We start from the raw sequence: 12,981 nt of genomic DNA, 5'->3' as shown, positions 1-12,981 counted from the left end.
GCATGCAAAACACCAGAATAACTAATTTATTTAATCCTGCTGTAACCCTCTAAACTTACAATATCAGTTACATTGTGGTTAATTATCAAATAGATGCATCCGCTTTCAACAAAAATATCAACACATCTAAAACAATGAACAATCCAGCCTTCAAAGATCTTTTCTTTTGCACGCTTTCAACTCAGCTGATCAAGGCAACTGTTTAACTTGTGATGACTTCAACAGCCAGAAATTATGTAACATGATGTCAGTAAACTACACACTCTTAAATTTCTTCTTCCTTGCAGTAGGTGGAGGTCAAGCTAGTAAAAATGTATTTCTAGGTGTATTTCTAGATTTCTAGATTTTAAAAAATGCAGCTTCAGTTGACGGATGCCTTGTTTGAGAGGAAAACTCTTCAGTGAAGATTGGTTCTGAACAGTGCGTCTGTGCACTGACCTTTCTTGACCATACGCGCAGCCACTGTGTACTGACTAGAGTCATTGGCGGCTCCCTTGCCCTTCGTCTTCCAGGCATCCTCGCGGGTCGAAATCATCTGTTTCCTCTCCTCAATGGTCATCTGGGCCTCAATCTCCTCTCCCATCCTCTGGACAGACAGGGGACATTAGACAAACCTGATTATCAAGATAATTTCAAGTCTGAAGAGAAGTTGCTGGCAAACACAGCTTGTCAGTCAGCCATTCCAGACGCATCACAACTACCATAGAGCTGAAACATGCATTACAATTTTTCAAGGTATGCAGTGAGCACCACAGGACATTTCTGAGCACTATTTCAATAAGAATGCCCTTGTTTTTGTTTCAGCTCTAAAGTCCATCCCTTCTCATACTTCACAGTGACTAACAGTGACTCAGTTCCCCAAGGACCACTTCTTCATGTGGCAATAGTACCAAACCAAGCAGATATAAATAGAGCTAAGTGCATGCATTCAAGCGTGCTAAATGGATGTCCGTACCTGACAATATAATCTACAGCAACTGTACGCTGAATCGTGGTGGCTTCACTGTAACTGAACAAAACTCAACAGCTCCCAGAGGGCCCTTCACACATGTACTGACAGCACCAAACCAGGCAGACAAAGGAAGACTCGAGTGCATGCAGCCCACTCGAGCATGCCAGGTGCATGTCCTTACCTGACTATGATGTTCAATATACTGACACTTTTGGCCAAGGGAGACAGGAGGAGAATAGGTGGAAGAGAAGACAGGCTCCTATGGGAGGTAGAGGTGAATGGAGAGGCGGAGGGATGGAAATGAAACGAGGAGATAGAAGAAAAAGTGATGAACATGCAAGATAAAGGATGATGGGACACACTGATGCAAAGGAGGGCAGTAATGCAGAGTGAAGCGAGAAACTGGAAATGCAACTATAATTATCAATGAAATGCAATGATAGTTATCAAGCTGCTGGCTGTCCGTAAAGAGAACAAGCCAAGAAGACCTACCATACTGATATCAAATCAAACATTATTAGAAACATTATATTGTGCACAAAATATACCAATATATTATTCATAAAATGCCTCGATCACATGAATATATTCACTCATATCTGCAGTAATCTAAATAATACAAATTACACTCTACACATTCAAACAAAAGTGTGCCTTTCATACTTTATTCATAAGATTTTATTTCAAGGAGAAAAATACCTGTTTGAGGCCATGCATATTTCACATGCTTCCCCAAATAAAAGGACATTGTTAAATATTAATGGCCATTGACTAAGATATAATTTTGCACCGTTAGTAACAGAAAAAGCTGACTGCAAAAGCCATTTTTCCACTGCCACTGCGTAAGTCCAGACAGGAACAGCTTGTGCACATGAACTGTGACAAACGTATGTGCAAACACATCATATCTACATCATCTGTGCAGTACATGCATAATACAGCTTAAAGGTGCGTTACAGTAAGAAACATATTTACTGTTGCAGAGCTCAAAATGATCAGAATTTATCTGCAGGAGACTGATCAGGTTGTTGAAATTTTGACCTTTTTGGCCCATACTCTGTTCTGGAAACAACACCCTTGTATTCTAAGCTATGAACAAGCAGATAACATGACATTACAATGCAGTACTTTTATTCTACTGTTTTGTGTGGTGGCATATCATTTGTTCACTAGATGTTTTTCTGCCTCTCGGCTCTAATTATCCAATTTATTAGCGTGTATTGTGACAATGTTCTTTTTATTTTACTGTCCATTACAGACTACTGTGAAATGTGCCAGAAAATGCCAGTATCATCGAGCTGCAGACATTGAGTTTCCACACTGTTAGTTTTATGCACAGTTTTAGACAAACAGTTTTTGACCAACCACAGGTTTAGACAAACACCTTTACCAACGTCTGGTTAGAGATGATTAAGTTTAGGCTTGGGGATTGCTCAGGTTAAGGTTAGGGTAATTTGCAAATATTTTGCCTGCATCAGAGCTATTTTCAGCTCTGTTTTCAATGTCTGGTCTAAAACTGTGGTGTTTCACTGCGCCTGAAGCTCAATGTATCTCAAAAAATGTTGATATGCATGCCAATATCCTCGGCCAATGATAACGGTTGATAAAAGCCATTAAAATCATTAAACTGCTTAGTGCCACCTGAAGTCAGAATTAGCAACAAAAAAAGTGGAAGAAAGCTCAGAAAACTTCCAAAGTCAACCACTTTCCCATCAGCATCCCAGTATATGAAAATAGTTGTTAGAGACTGCATCACACTAACAAAAAAGGCCCGCAGACTCCAGAGAAGCAATCAGACTGCACAAACTGAACACAAAGCTGTGACTGGACAGCACCAGTCCCATACACACAAAGCTCATTGGCTGAAGCAGAGGGGCGAGGGGGCGTCTCACACCAAGCTGATTGGCTGAGTGTTGGTGTGTGGCTGCCAGCAGCGCTTACCCACAGCTGTTCAGACACAGACACAGCAGAGTACTCTTGAATGACCGCCCCTTCCTCCTGAGGGGTTAAACACAGGGGAAGTAGTGGGTCAGAGGGAGGGGGGACAGCCTTTGTCACCATAATAGGTTTAAGGGTGTGATTGCCTGGAGGATTACCATTGAGGCCTGAGCAGGCAGTTTCCCCCTTTTACAGAATGTTAATGTGAAGAAGAGGAGCTGCAGGAAAAGCTTGATTATTTTTCACAAGCGATTTTGTCCCAAATTCAGAAGTTTGTTGATTCTGTAGAACTTTAGCAGCTAGTCAAACCAATGACATGCATGTACACATATCATCAAAGCTTTATTCAAGAATTACAATCAATGCCTTACTGAAGTATATATATACAAAGTGATATGTCACTGATGCTGTGTGAGAACCTAATTTTAGTGATCTTGAGGGCATGAGAAACTTCTACCACTGCTGGTGTTATGAAACCCTTTGAAAAAAAAAAACCTTTGTTTCTTGGCTCCTGAGAAGGCTACATTTGGTTTTGATCCTACAGTGACACGGGTGGGTTTTTATCAATCTGTGTGCTGCACTGTCCCAGTGTCACTGAGACAAATTTTACAGTGCTTGGCGAATGATACTCTGCTTCCAGTAGCAAAAGACATGTTGCCATATGTCCTTAAATAGTCCTTATTTTCCAATGTCATCATCCCAGGGGGTTGAAGTGAAACTCAGTCTGCAGAGTATCCAGATCTGATTAGGTACTGTAGATGAGGAGGATTTCTCCCAAATACCCTAGACTGCTAATTCCACAGGGAGACTGCCCCATATGCTGCTTAGGCTATAGCCCACAGGGGCTGGATCCTGCCCTGATCTGGACCACCGGGCTCACACAACAGATGGGCTAAGGGGGAAATGAAAGGAGCACTTAGCTAAAAGGGTGCAGACAGAAGCTGGTATGGTAACCCTGGAGCAGAGGGTTGTGCCACTGTGACCATGTTTACTTTGGCCACTTTGGTAAGGCTACACAATTGTGAGACCATGAGGCCTAATAATGTGAGCACATTTTTAGAACAAATACAAATGCTGTTACTGAAGGATTCACAATTATTCATGCATTTATATAGCCACTTTTGTTGGTCTTTCTGGCAGTCCATTTATATGTATTGAATATCAAATACAACATATAGTACTTTATCATTTATAAGCTATATATTTGGTAACAGTTGGTCAGACAACTCCTGCCAAAATCTCTGTGTGAAATGGGTTACAGTCAACTTTTATATATAGTTCTGTATGTAAACTGTGATGTTTTGCATTGATAGCTGTTCATCAATACTTTTGGGCTCTTAGTGGCTTGAAAAATACGGGCCATTGGTCTTGGTCATAAAGATGAGCAAAGTTTGCTTTACTGACAGGCTTTAAAGGGATGTATCATTTTGAACACATTCACATGGCTAGTCTGGAACAGCAGCCATTTGTATCAACCCAACATTTGTTAATAAAAGCAGCTGTGGTGCTATTAATATTTGTTTTGTTAGAAACTCCCACAAACAAGTTGTCCCACACTAAGCATGTGTCTTTTTGCCAATAATGCAAACCTACGCTCATCTGTACAAACCAACATACCATCCATAATTATCAAGATACTCTGCAGAACCTGACCTTCTGAATATACTTTGTTTTTCATTATTAAACAGCAGCACACAGAGACTGACCTTCTTCTTGTAGGTCTGCTCCGTCTCCCATAGCTGAGCCTGCTCCTCGGTGGAGGCCACCTTTACCACTTCCTGTTTCTTGTTGATCCTGTTCCTCCAGTCTTCTTCACCGCTCTTCTTCAACAGGGCCAGTCTGACATACGATACACACAAATACATCGGTAAATACTGGTTGCTGATGAACTGGTAGCTAGCATCAGTGGTGTTTTTGACAGTAAAGGTTTTGGACCTCAGAAACAAAAACTCTGCTGTGAAAATCCTTTTGAATGTGAGAAGTGAGAAATAGATACGAATTCTGTACCTTTAAAGTAATAAACCACAACAGTTTCATATAAATAGATATGTCTATTGCCGATTGATACCTTACAATGCTAACTGTGGCCAACTCGTAAAAATTTACATTTGCTCATCTAAACAACTATGCACAGATTTCTTTTTCAAAAAATGTTCTTATCGGATTTCTGTTGATGACATCTGTTTCTGTAGGCTGCTGGACAGTCAGAAAAGAGGGCCATATATCAACTCAAACACTCAAACTTCATCAACAGAAAATTCAACAAAGAAGAAAGTTACTATTTACTCAGAGGATATCAAGTGTGCCAAGAAGGAAAGCGATTATTTCTGGGCCAAAACTAGTGTGAAAAGATGAAAAGGACACTTTTCCAAGAAAAATGACACTAAGGAGGGACTGGTTAATTCTGCTATCATTTATTAGGCACATATAATAATAAAATAATAAAATAAGAATGTCGAAATGGATTATCACTTTGATTCATGACCCACATGACTGTATTGCAAATGACCTATTATGTGATTAATCCATAATTGGCATCATAAAGGAAACGCCTGTTTATCACTCCCAAATTACTTTATAAAATAAGTTCATTAAGTAATTTTGGGCACAATAAACAAGAGCTGCAAACATTTGCTTTATGACTCCAAGTGCTGCACCTTAAAGTTTGGCTCAGCAACAAAAAAGGGGGAGGTGCATGAAATCTTCACATCAATCCATAATTAAAAAATAATAAAATAAAAGTGAACACAAAGTGCCACAAGGGTCAAATTGCATTTGCTTTACATTGTAATGATTTCTAAAATATCCCTCAAGGTCATTCCAATAAAATCCATCAAGGTTTGAAAACCAGGTCAGGGAAGAAAAGTTGACTGCTCAAGAAAAAAGGGCGTCATGTCTCCAATGGCTGAATGAGCAACGCTGATAATGGACAGCTTGGTGGTGGAGGAAAAGTGTGTCATCATCTCTGCTACTTGCGTGTGGACAGGCCAGAAATGAGGGCATCTGGAGGAGTAAATCTACAGAACCAGTTAAATCTCAAGGGAATTTTCCAGCCGACACAGCTCTCTGCGAGGCAGGATGAGAAACATAATGCTGCTAAAAATAAATTCCTCTCACCTCCAAAAATGTAAAAGGGTAGAACAAACCTATATACACCAAGGAAGGACACACAGTAGTACAGAGTCTGGCATGCCACTGCCTGATTCTGTCAGATCTCTTTATACATTGACGAGGTTGTAGAATTTGACCCGTCCAGCAAAAAAAAAAAAAAAGTCTTTCAATGTCTGACTGCGGGCTGAAATTTCAGTTTTCACCTTGTGCAGTGTCAGTGTAAACCCTGATTGGATTTTGAATTTGTTAATTAAATCAAGTTTGACAGTTTTGCTCAGGAAGGCTTAAAAGAATAGTCCATCCTTGGAAAGTCTTACACTGTCATATATCATCAGTGTGTGATGATCAATGCACTGGCGGAGGTATTTGGTCATGAACTGATGCAATTTTCTTTTTTTGGTATGACCTACTTTCCCTCAGCCTGCTTGTTTGCACCTCACCTGCTTCACCTTCTGTTAGAGATTTACTTTAGTTCCCACAATCCCTTAGAATGAATGCGTAGCACTCACCTGAGAATCCATTGTAACTACACTGAGAATAAGAAAGTTACACCACAGATCAAAATATTGGGCTGAGAAATGCGAGCCACATTTTCAGTAGCTGCTTTTAAAGTGTCTTAGGATTGATTTTCCATTAGCCTTAACAGAAACGTATCCTCAATGTTGTTGGCACTGTTGGATCTTGGCAACACAGCCAAATTAAGTCACACAAGCTCAAAAGTATCAACATCAGCCATTCAACTTGACTACTAAAATTAAGGCACTCAAGGCATCCTAGTGGCTAAAATGTGCAAAATGTATTCAAATCCAGCTAATTTCCTTTTGTTGCATGTCATTCACTGCCACTTCATGTATTTCATGTATGTACATATGCAAGAACAGTTTTTTTTTTTTTTTTTTTTTTTTAATGTAATTGTCCTGCCACTCACGGCAAGCACTCACTTCTCAATGGAGAGAGTATGGGCCAAAAGCTATATAGCTTGAAGAAGACTGTGAAGTTGAAACATGTAGGTGCTGAGCCCATTTAGTTAAAGGCTTTTTAATTTTTGCAAAGCAGTGTGCCTTGGTATTTTTTTGGTTAAGATTTATTGATCACGAAGAAAAGTACAAGTTGAACCTCTCTGCCTTTTTTGGTCCTAAGCACTCACCTCTCTTTGATAGACATCTGTTTGGTGGACATGCTGTCAGACAGTGGGTCACCAGAGTCTGTGGGGGACAGCAGATCACCGGAATGGACACTGTGCCTGCTGAAGTCCTCGCTGTGGTCCAGAGGCAGGGACTGGGACTTGACCAGCGTCTGGGGGAAGGACTGGGGCTTGGGTAGTGTCTGGGGAGGCACCTGGGGCTTAGGGAGAGGCTGGGGCGCTGGCTGGGGGGCTGACTGGATGTAAGGTTTGGGGAGAGGCTGGACGAAACTCTGAGGTTTGGGTGGGGTTTGCGTTGGCTGGGTGAATGGTTTGGGATGGGTGGGTGGGGGCTGGGAGGGCTGTGGCTGTGGTTGGATGTAGGCCTGGGCTTTGGGCTGCGGTGGAGAAGGGTGCTGTGTGAAGGGTTTGGGGAGAGTCTGAGGAGGCTGGATGAGGGGTGGGTGCTGTTGCTGGGAGCTGGACACGTGAGACACACGTGACACTGTTGTTATCGGTGGTCTCAATGACACAGGGTGATCTGGAAGGTCTGAAAGTACAGTATACACATAAATAAATATATTATAAGTAAATATTTCATTTGCAAAAACATAGGACCTATATTCAGCTCTAGAAATCATGTTTCTTCCAGCTAATAACAATCAAACAATCAAAGTAGTAGGCTAAGGCAGAAGTGGTATCGGATTTTGCAACAAACCTGATTTCAGACTCAGAAAGGACTTTAAGTGAAGCATAAAATAGTGAGTTTCATAGGAATGCAATTTACAGGGTTCCCCAACCTTTTCTATTTCATATGGGTTGATTTGCTAGGCTAGATCATGCATGTTAATACTCCAACTATTATATGTTACATTCTGTATCTACACTATTATCAACTGTTCTGTTTATGGGTTAAGACAGACCATAATGCTTCATCACTAGTTGGCCTCGCATCGGTAGGTTGAGCAAAAAATGATGAGACATCGGGTGCTGGCAATGCTTTCATAAGATCACTGCATTTTTTTTTCCCTGTCCATATGACTGGTGATGGCTTCCTCGCCCATGTTAAAGATGCTGAATAATTTCACTCACAGTTTGCACTATGATCATTTCTCTGATTCAATGTCCGTCACCAACTGTTTTTGGATGCGTAAGCCGTTTCTAGGAAAAAAATGCATCCTCCCATCTTGTGGCCTTTGACAGGATGGGGCAGCAAGTGCCAATGTCGATTTGCATGAAGATATGGACAGGTGTTTGAATCACTCTGGCCCGCCCACTCAATGGAAAACATATTCAGCTGGCTACTCCAAATGCACAAAAAATTAAAATACACTGCTCATACGATTCATTTTCAAAAAACTGTGAAAAACTTATCCAGACCTGGCATTAACAAATGAACTCTTCAGATATAGAGTCTGAAATTAACTTTTTGGTTCACCAGCCTACCACTGGTAAAGTAAAAAAATACAAATATATTTGCCAAACAAAATAATAAACACTCATTTTCATAGAAAAAAAAATAGTAAACTACAACAGAATTCAATATAACCAAGGTATTCAAATTTATGGTGTCATTGATATCTTTCAAATACACACAAATAAGCAAATGAAGACAGAACAGTGTGTGTGCATGTGCATGGTTGTATGGTCACATACAAGCATGTATGTCCATACACAAGCACACCAGCAAATGCACACAGTTTAACATTGGGACACAGATTGCACTGTAAATCCCCTGTGTAATCAGTGCTCAGCCCTCAAATACATTTGTGCACACGTACACACAAACACACACACACACACACACACACACACATGCACACACATACACATATAAGCACAGGGTTTTGCAGAAAGCCAATCTGGTTTCAATCATATGCAAAGCCGGTTGTACGTTCAGCGTAAGGTGTGTGTCTGTCTGAGTGTCTGTGTGCGAATGCGTGAGTGTGTGTTTGCATGGGGGGCTGTGTGTGTTCATCCTACTATGGTATAGTGGGCTATACTACAGTCTCTAAAGTGCAGGGTCTCTGCATGCAGGACTAAATAAAAGAGCAGAGGCTGCAGACAAGGCTCCCATTGTGTCCTCCCTGCCCTTTACCTCGCTCTTGCAAGTGCTGGTCAATTGTTCTGCACTCTCTCACTGAGTGCTTTCATCTCCCTGTGTGCTGTTGGTGTGCATGCATGGGAAAATACCACCCCTGTACACATTCTGCATTGGCACATAAAAAACAGGTCAGCCCCATTACAGAACAAGTGCAGCCAACCCAGAGGCGTAAAATCGTGCAAAGGGGGACCACAGCCCTTTATAGGCCATGACAGTGATAAGGGCGCATGCACACAGTTTCTTCGATATCCAAATTTGTGGTCTCTGTTAGCTGACAAACATCATGTCACACAAGGGGCTTCCTCTTCGCAGACAAAGGGAGCCACGAGGCAAATGCATGGAAAAATATGCTAATTAGATGCAACTCCAGACATCTCTCTCTCTCTCTCTCTCTCTGTCTCTCTCTGAGCTCTCTCTCTCTGTGTCTATTAACCAAATCAAATACCCCCAGCTGAGACAAGTGTGTGTGCAGCCGGCAGAGAGCAGCCATGCGTGGAAGCACGCTACATAAGACAATGAGGGTAATGAGAACAGCTCCTTTTCAAGATATTGCTTCCTTTGTGTTTTTCTGTCACTCCTTCCCTCCTTTTCCCTTTTCCTCTCTCCTTTTCCTCTCCCTTTTTTGTCAGTCATTTGTCTCCCCTCATCTCATCATCCCCTGTCCATCATCAGCTGCTCCCGATCTCTCTACCACTCTGTCCCCGACTCCCTCTCTCCATCTCCCTCCTGTCTGAGTCAGAGAAGCTTCCTACCTGAGACGACCGCCCGGCTCTGGCCACTGCTCCTCTCCGCTTGATGTAGGTCCTGTGTGGAGGAGCCGTGCGCTGCTGTAGCCTCTCTCAGGTAGCCTCCTCCTCTTCCTCTGTCCCTCTTCTCCTGGGAGTCTCTCTCTGTGGCTCTCCAGCTAGGCAGAGGCTCTGACTCGCCCCTCCACAAAGTGGGGTCGACAGAAGACTGGGGCTGCTGCAACTGCCTGCCGTCCCTGCTCCTGTCAGGGGAGTGCAGCTTTCCCTTACCGCCGCTGCCTGAGCTCTCCTCTCTGGCTCCTCCCCGCTGTCTCCCCCTAACCTCCTCTTCCTGCCTCACTCTCCAGCCCTCGTTCTCCTCCTCCTCTCCCTCCTGCCTGTGGCCAGCAGAGAAACGGGCAGCGGGAGCGGTAGGAGCCCCCCCTCTCTCCTGGCTCTCAGGGAGAGGAGGGGAGGAGGTGAGCTCAGGCTCAGGGGGGCTTGGGTCCCCACTCTGGGTCATGGAGAAGTACCTCAGCGCCCTCTCCTGGTGGCTGCTGGTGCTGGAGGCAGCTGGCTGTTGTTGGGCGGGGCTGTAGGGGACAGCGGTGGATTTCCCTGGACATTCGCTGCCTGGCGTCATGGTAACTGCGGTGACCGAGGCTTGGGAGGTGACAGCGGCCACGGAACGGACCAGGGAGGCTGACAGGGGCTCCAGTTTGACTCCGCCTCCATTCTGCAGCTGCAGAAAAGGCAGAGATGTGGTCAGAAGTTTGGACGGCAAGGATGAGAGCAGGTTGGCAGGATGGATAAGGGAGGAAGGACAGAAAGACAAATGTGACTGACAGTGCCTTGGTGCATGTCAGAAGCCTGTACAGCCGACGTGGGAAGTACAGGCTTCCAATTTGATTGCGTTGAAGTGCTCATGTCAGAAATATGGGGTAACCATAGCAACCTGAAAGCATCAAAGATAGATGGCATCAGAAATGTGTTTTTTTGTTTTTTTTTTCAGTGAATTTTATATAACTACAAAGACCAAATATATCAAAAGGTTGCTTTCCATTTTTGCTGTTATGAAACATCATCATTGAGAATCACTGAGTATCATAAACATTTTTGAATTCCCCAACCAGTTATGACTTCAAAGGAGGTGTTCGTGCACTACTAACCACTAAATATAGCAAACATGATGTTTCCAACATGCATTTGAAGGCACAGTGAGACAGAGAGGTTAGGGGGAAGAGGATAGGAAACTATTACAAGAAAATAACAATGAGAGACAGAAAAGGATGGTTGGATGGATGGATGGATGGATGGATGGAAAAAGACAGCCATAGTCAAACCAAATGAGGCAAAATACATAGAGCAGTACTTCAAGCTTTCTTATTAAGACTCCTTCATTCAGAAAAAAACGTCTAGAATGGCTTTGGGAAGGACAAACCATGAAATAATTGAGTCATTTGTAAACCTGTCATGCAGAACAATTATTCTCTCTCATAACATTTATCCTCTGACATTCATAAGCATATCATTCATGACATCCATAAACACTGTCTCATGACATAACATCATAATGTCATTCATGTGGCCTGGATCCAGTCCCATAGCATGCTCATTTTTATTTTTGGTTACATTTGCACCATAACCAGCTGGCTATTCCATTCCATTTTCACTCCCAGCTGCTTACCAGCCACAGTGGAGGACAATAGCTGTGCTGAGAAGTTTTAAGGTGTACATGTGTGTTTGTGGAGCAGGGTGGAGCTGAAGAACCGCATGAATATAATGGTCAGGATGTGAACAGGAAATAATCATTCAGAAACAATAAATTCAGGAAAGCAGGCCCAAATAAAGCTGTGCTAGTCTAATTAATCACAAAACTAAGATGGTTAATGAACAAGTATGAGAAATCATGGGTCCAGGTCGATATTCAGCTGTTACAATGGAAAACTGGAATGGAAACTTCACTTCACACAGAGGATGCTACCTCAATAAAGCAAAGGGATGAATGAATGAATGAATGACTTGAGTAATTAATTAAGACATTTTTTTGTGTCATGCCACGAGGTCCATGGCCCATCCCACATGGGATTACAAGACACACATAAATAATACGATATATTAAACTACACTTCAGGCATGTGGCATTTAAAAAACAAACAAACAGGAAAGTTAACAGAGCATCCTCGCCTACCGCAGTGATGGATAAAACGCTGAGCTTAAGACTTTATCACTCTGAGATGTAGTTTGCTCCAATTTCAGTTCACCTTTAGAAAACCAAAAGCACTGCAATACACAGCCATCTGTATGAAGCATAAAATGCATACCAGCCTACTGGGTTGCAGTTTGAGGGCCTGTATTGACCCTCTCACATTCATTATGCACACAGTCAATATCAAGGCCAGATTCATACTAATTCTCAAGGTAAGCATTTTTTTTTTATAACAGAACAAGAGAGCATATGCCACATTGAGCTCAAATATCCCATGCTTGTTATTTTCTGAACAAGCATTTCACAAGAACAGCTGACGTCCAGGAATGAGGAGCCACTGAAAAACAAACCAGGCAGTACAAATGTCCCAAATATCGAAGCATAAATGTAACACTTGAACGCAACAGAAAAAAGAGTTGCTGTGTTACATTGTCACGGTAACATTAAAACCACAGGCTATACTGCATTAATTAACATCCTTAAGCGTTGCATTAAAAGCGATCACAAAGCAGCAAATGCCATTTCAGCTTTCAAGACACCGCTGGTCACGAGCAGGAGCGTCTAGCCCACTGTGACTGCAGCCAATCAGAAGCTCCGTCCAGGCAGTAGGTCTTACATGTTCTCCCTGATTGGCCTCTAAGTCGCCGTTTGACATCAGATCGGAAACAACTGGCTCAGCCTCCTGTGTGGATAGTGATCAACTATAACTCACTGGCAGTAACATGGTGGACCTGAAATCAGTCTACTATAATGCTTGCACACTGTCTAATTCTGTTTCTCTGCACTGCAAAAAATCTCCATCTTAACAAGTCATTTAGT

General features: G+C 42.5%; 1 protein-coding gene across 5 annotated transcripts in view; it reads right to left on the bottom strand.

Moving 5' to 3' along the window:
- svilb (supervillin b) overlaps positions 1 to 12,981 on the bottom strand; it is a 56,784-nt gene that overhangs the window by 23,320 nt on the left and 20,483 nt on the right. For 3 of the 5 annotated variants that reach the window (XM_030073785.1, XM_030073786.1, XM_030073784.1), the window contains exons 12-16: positions 9,981 to 10,695; positions 7,149 to 7,674; positions 4,597 to 4,729; positions 2,894 to 2,950; positions 439 to 586 (exon numbers count right to left, since the gene is read on the bottom strand). In XM_030073785.1, coding sequence (XP_029929645.1) covers positions 439 to 586; positions 2,894 to 2,950; positions 4,597 to 4,729; positions 7,149 to 7,674; positions 9,981 to 10,695 — 1,579 coding nt within the window. Of the gene's footprint in view, positions 1 to 438; positions 587 to 1,133; positions 1,212 to 2,893; positions 2,951 to 4,596; positions 4,730 to 7,148; positions 7,675 to 9,980; positions 10,696 to 12,981 lie in introns of all 5 variants that reach the window. The other 2 variants (XM_030073788.1, XM_030073787.1) reach the window with 2 other exon arrangements.

This window comes from Myripristis murdjan, chromosome 17 (genome assembly GCF_902150065.1).
Source record: "Myripristis murdjan chromosome 17, fMyrMur1.1, whole genome shotgun sequence".
NCBI classification, from domain to species: Eukaryota; Metazoa; Chordata; class Actinopteri; order Holocentriformes; family Holocentridae; genus Myripristis; species Myripristis murdjan.
This window is presented reverse-complemented; position numbering and strand designations above follow the sequence as displayed.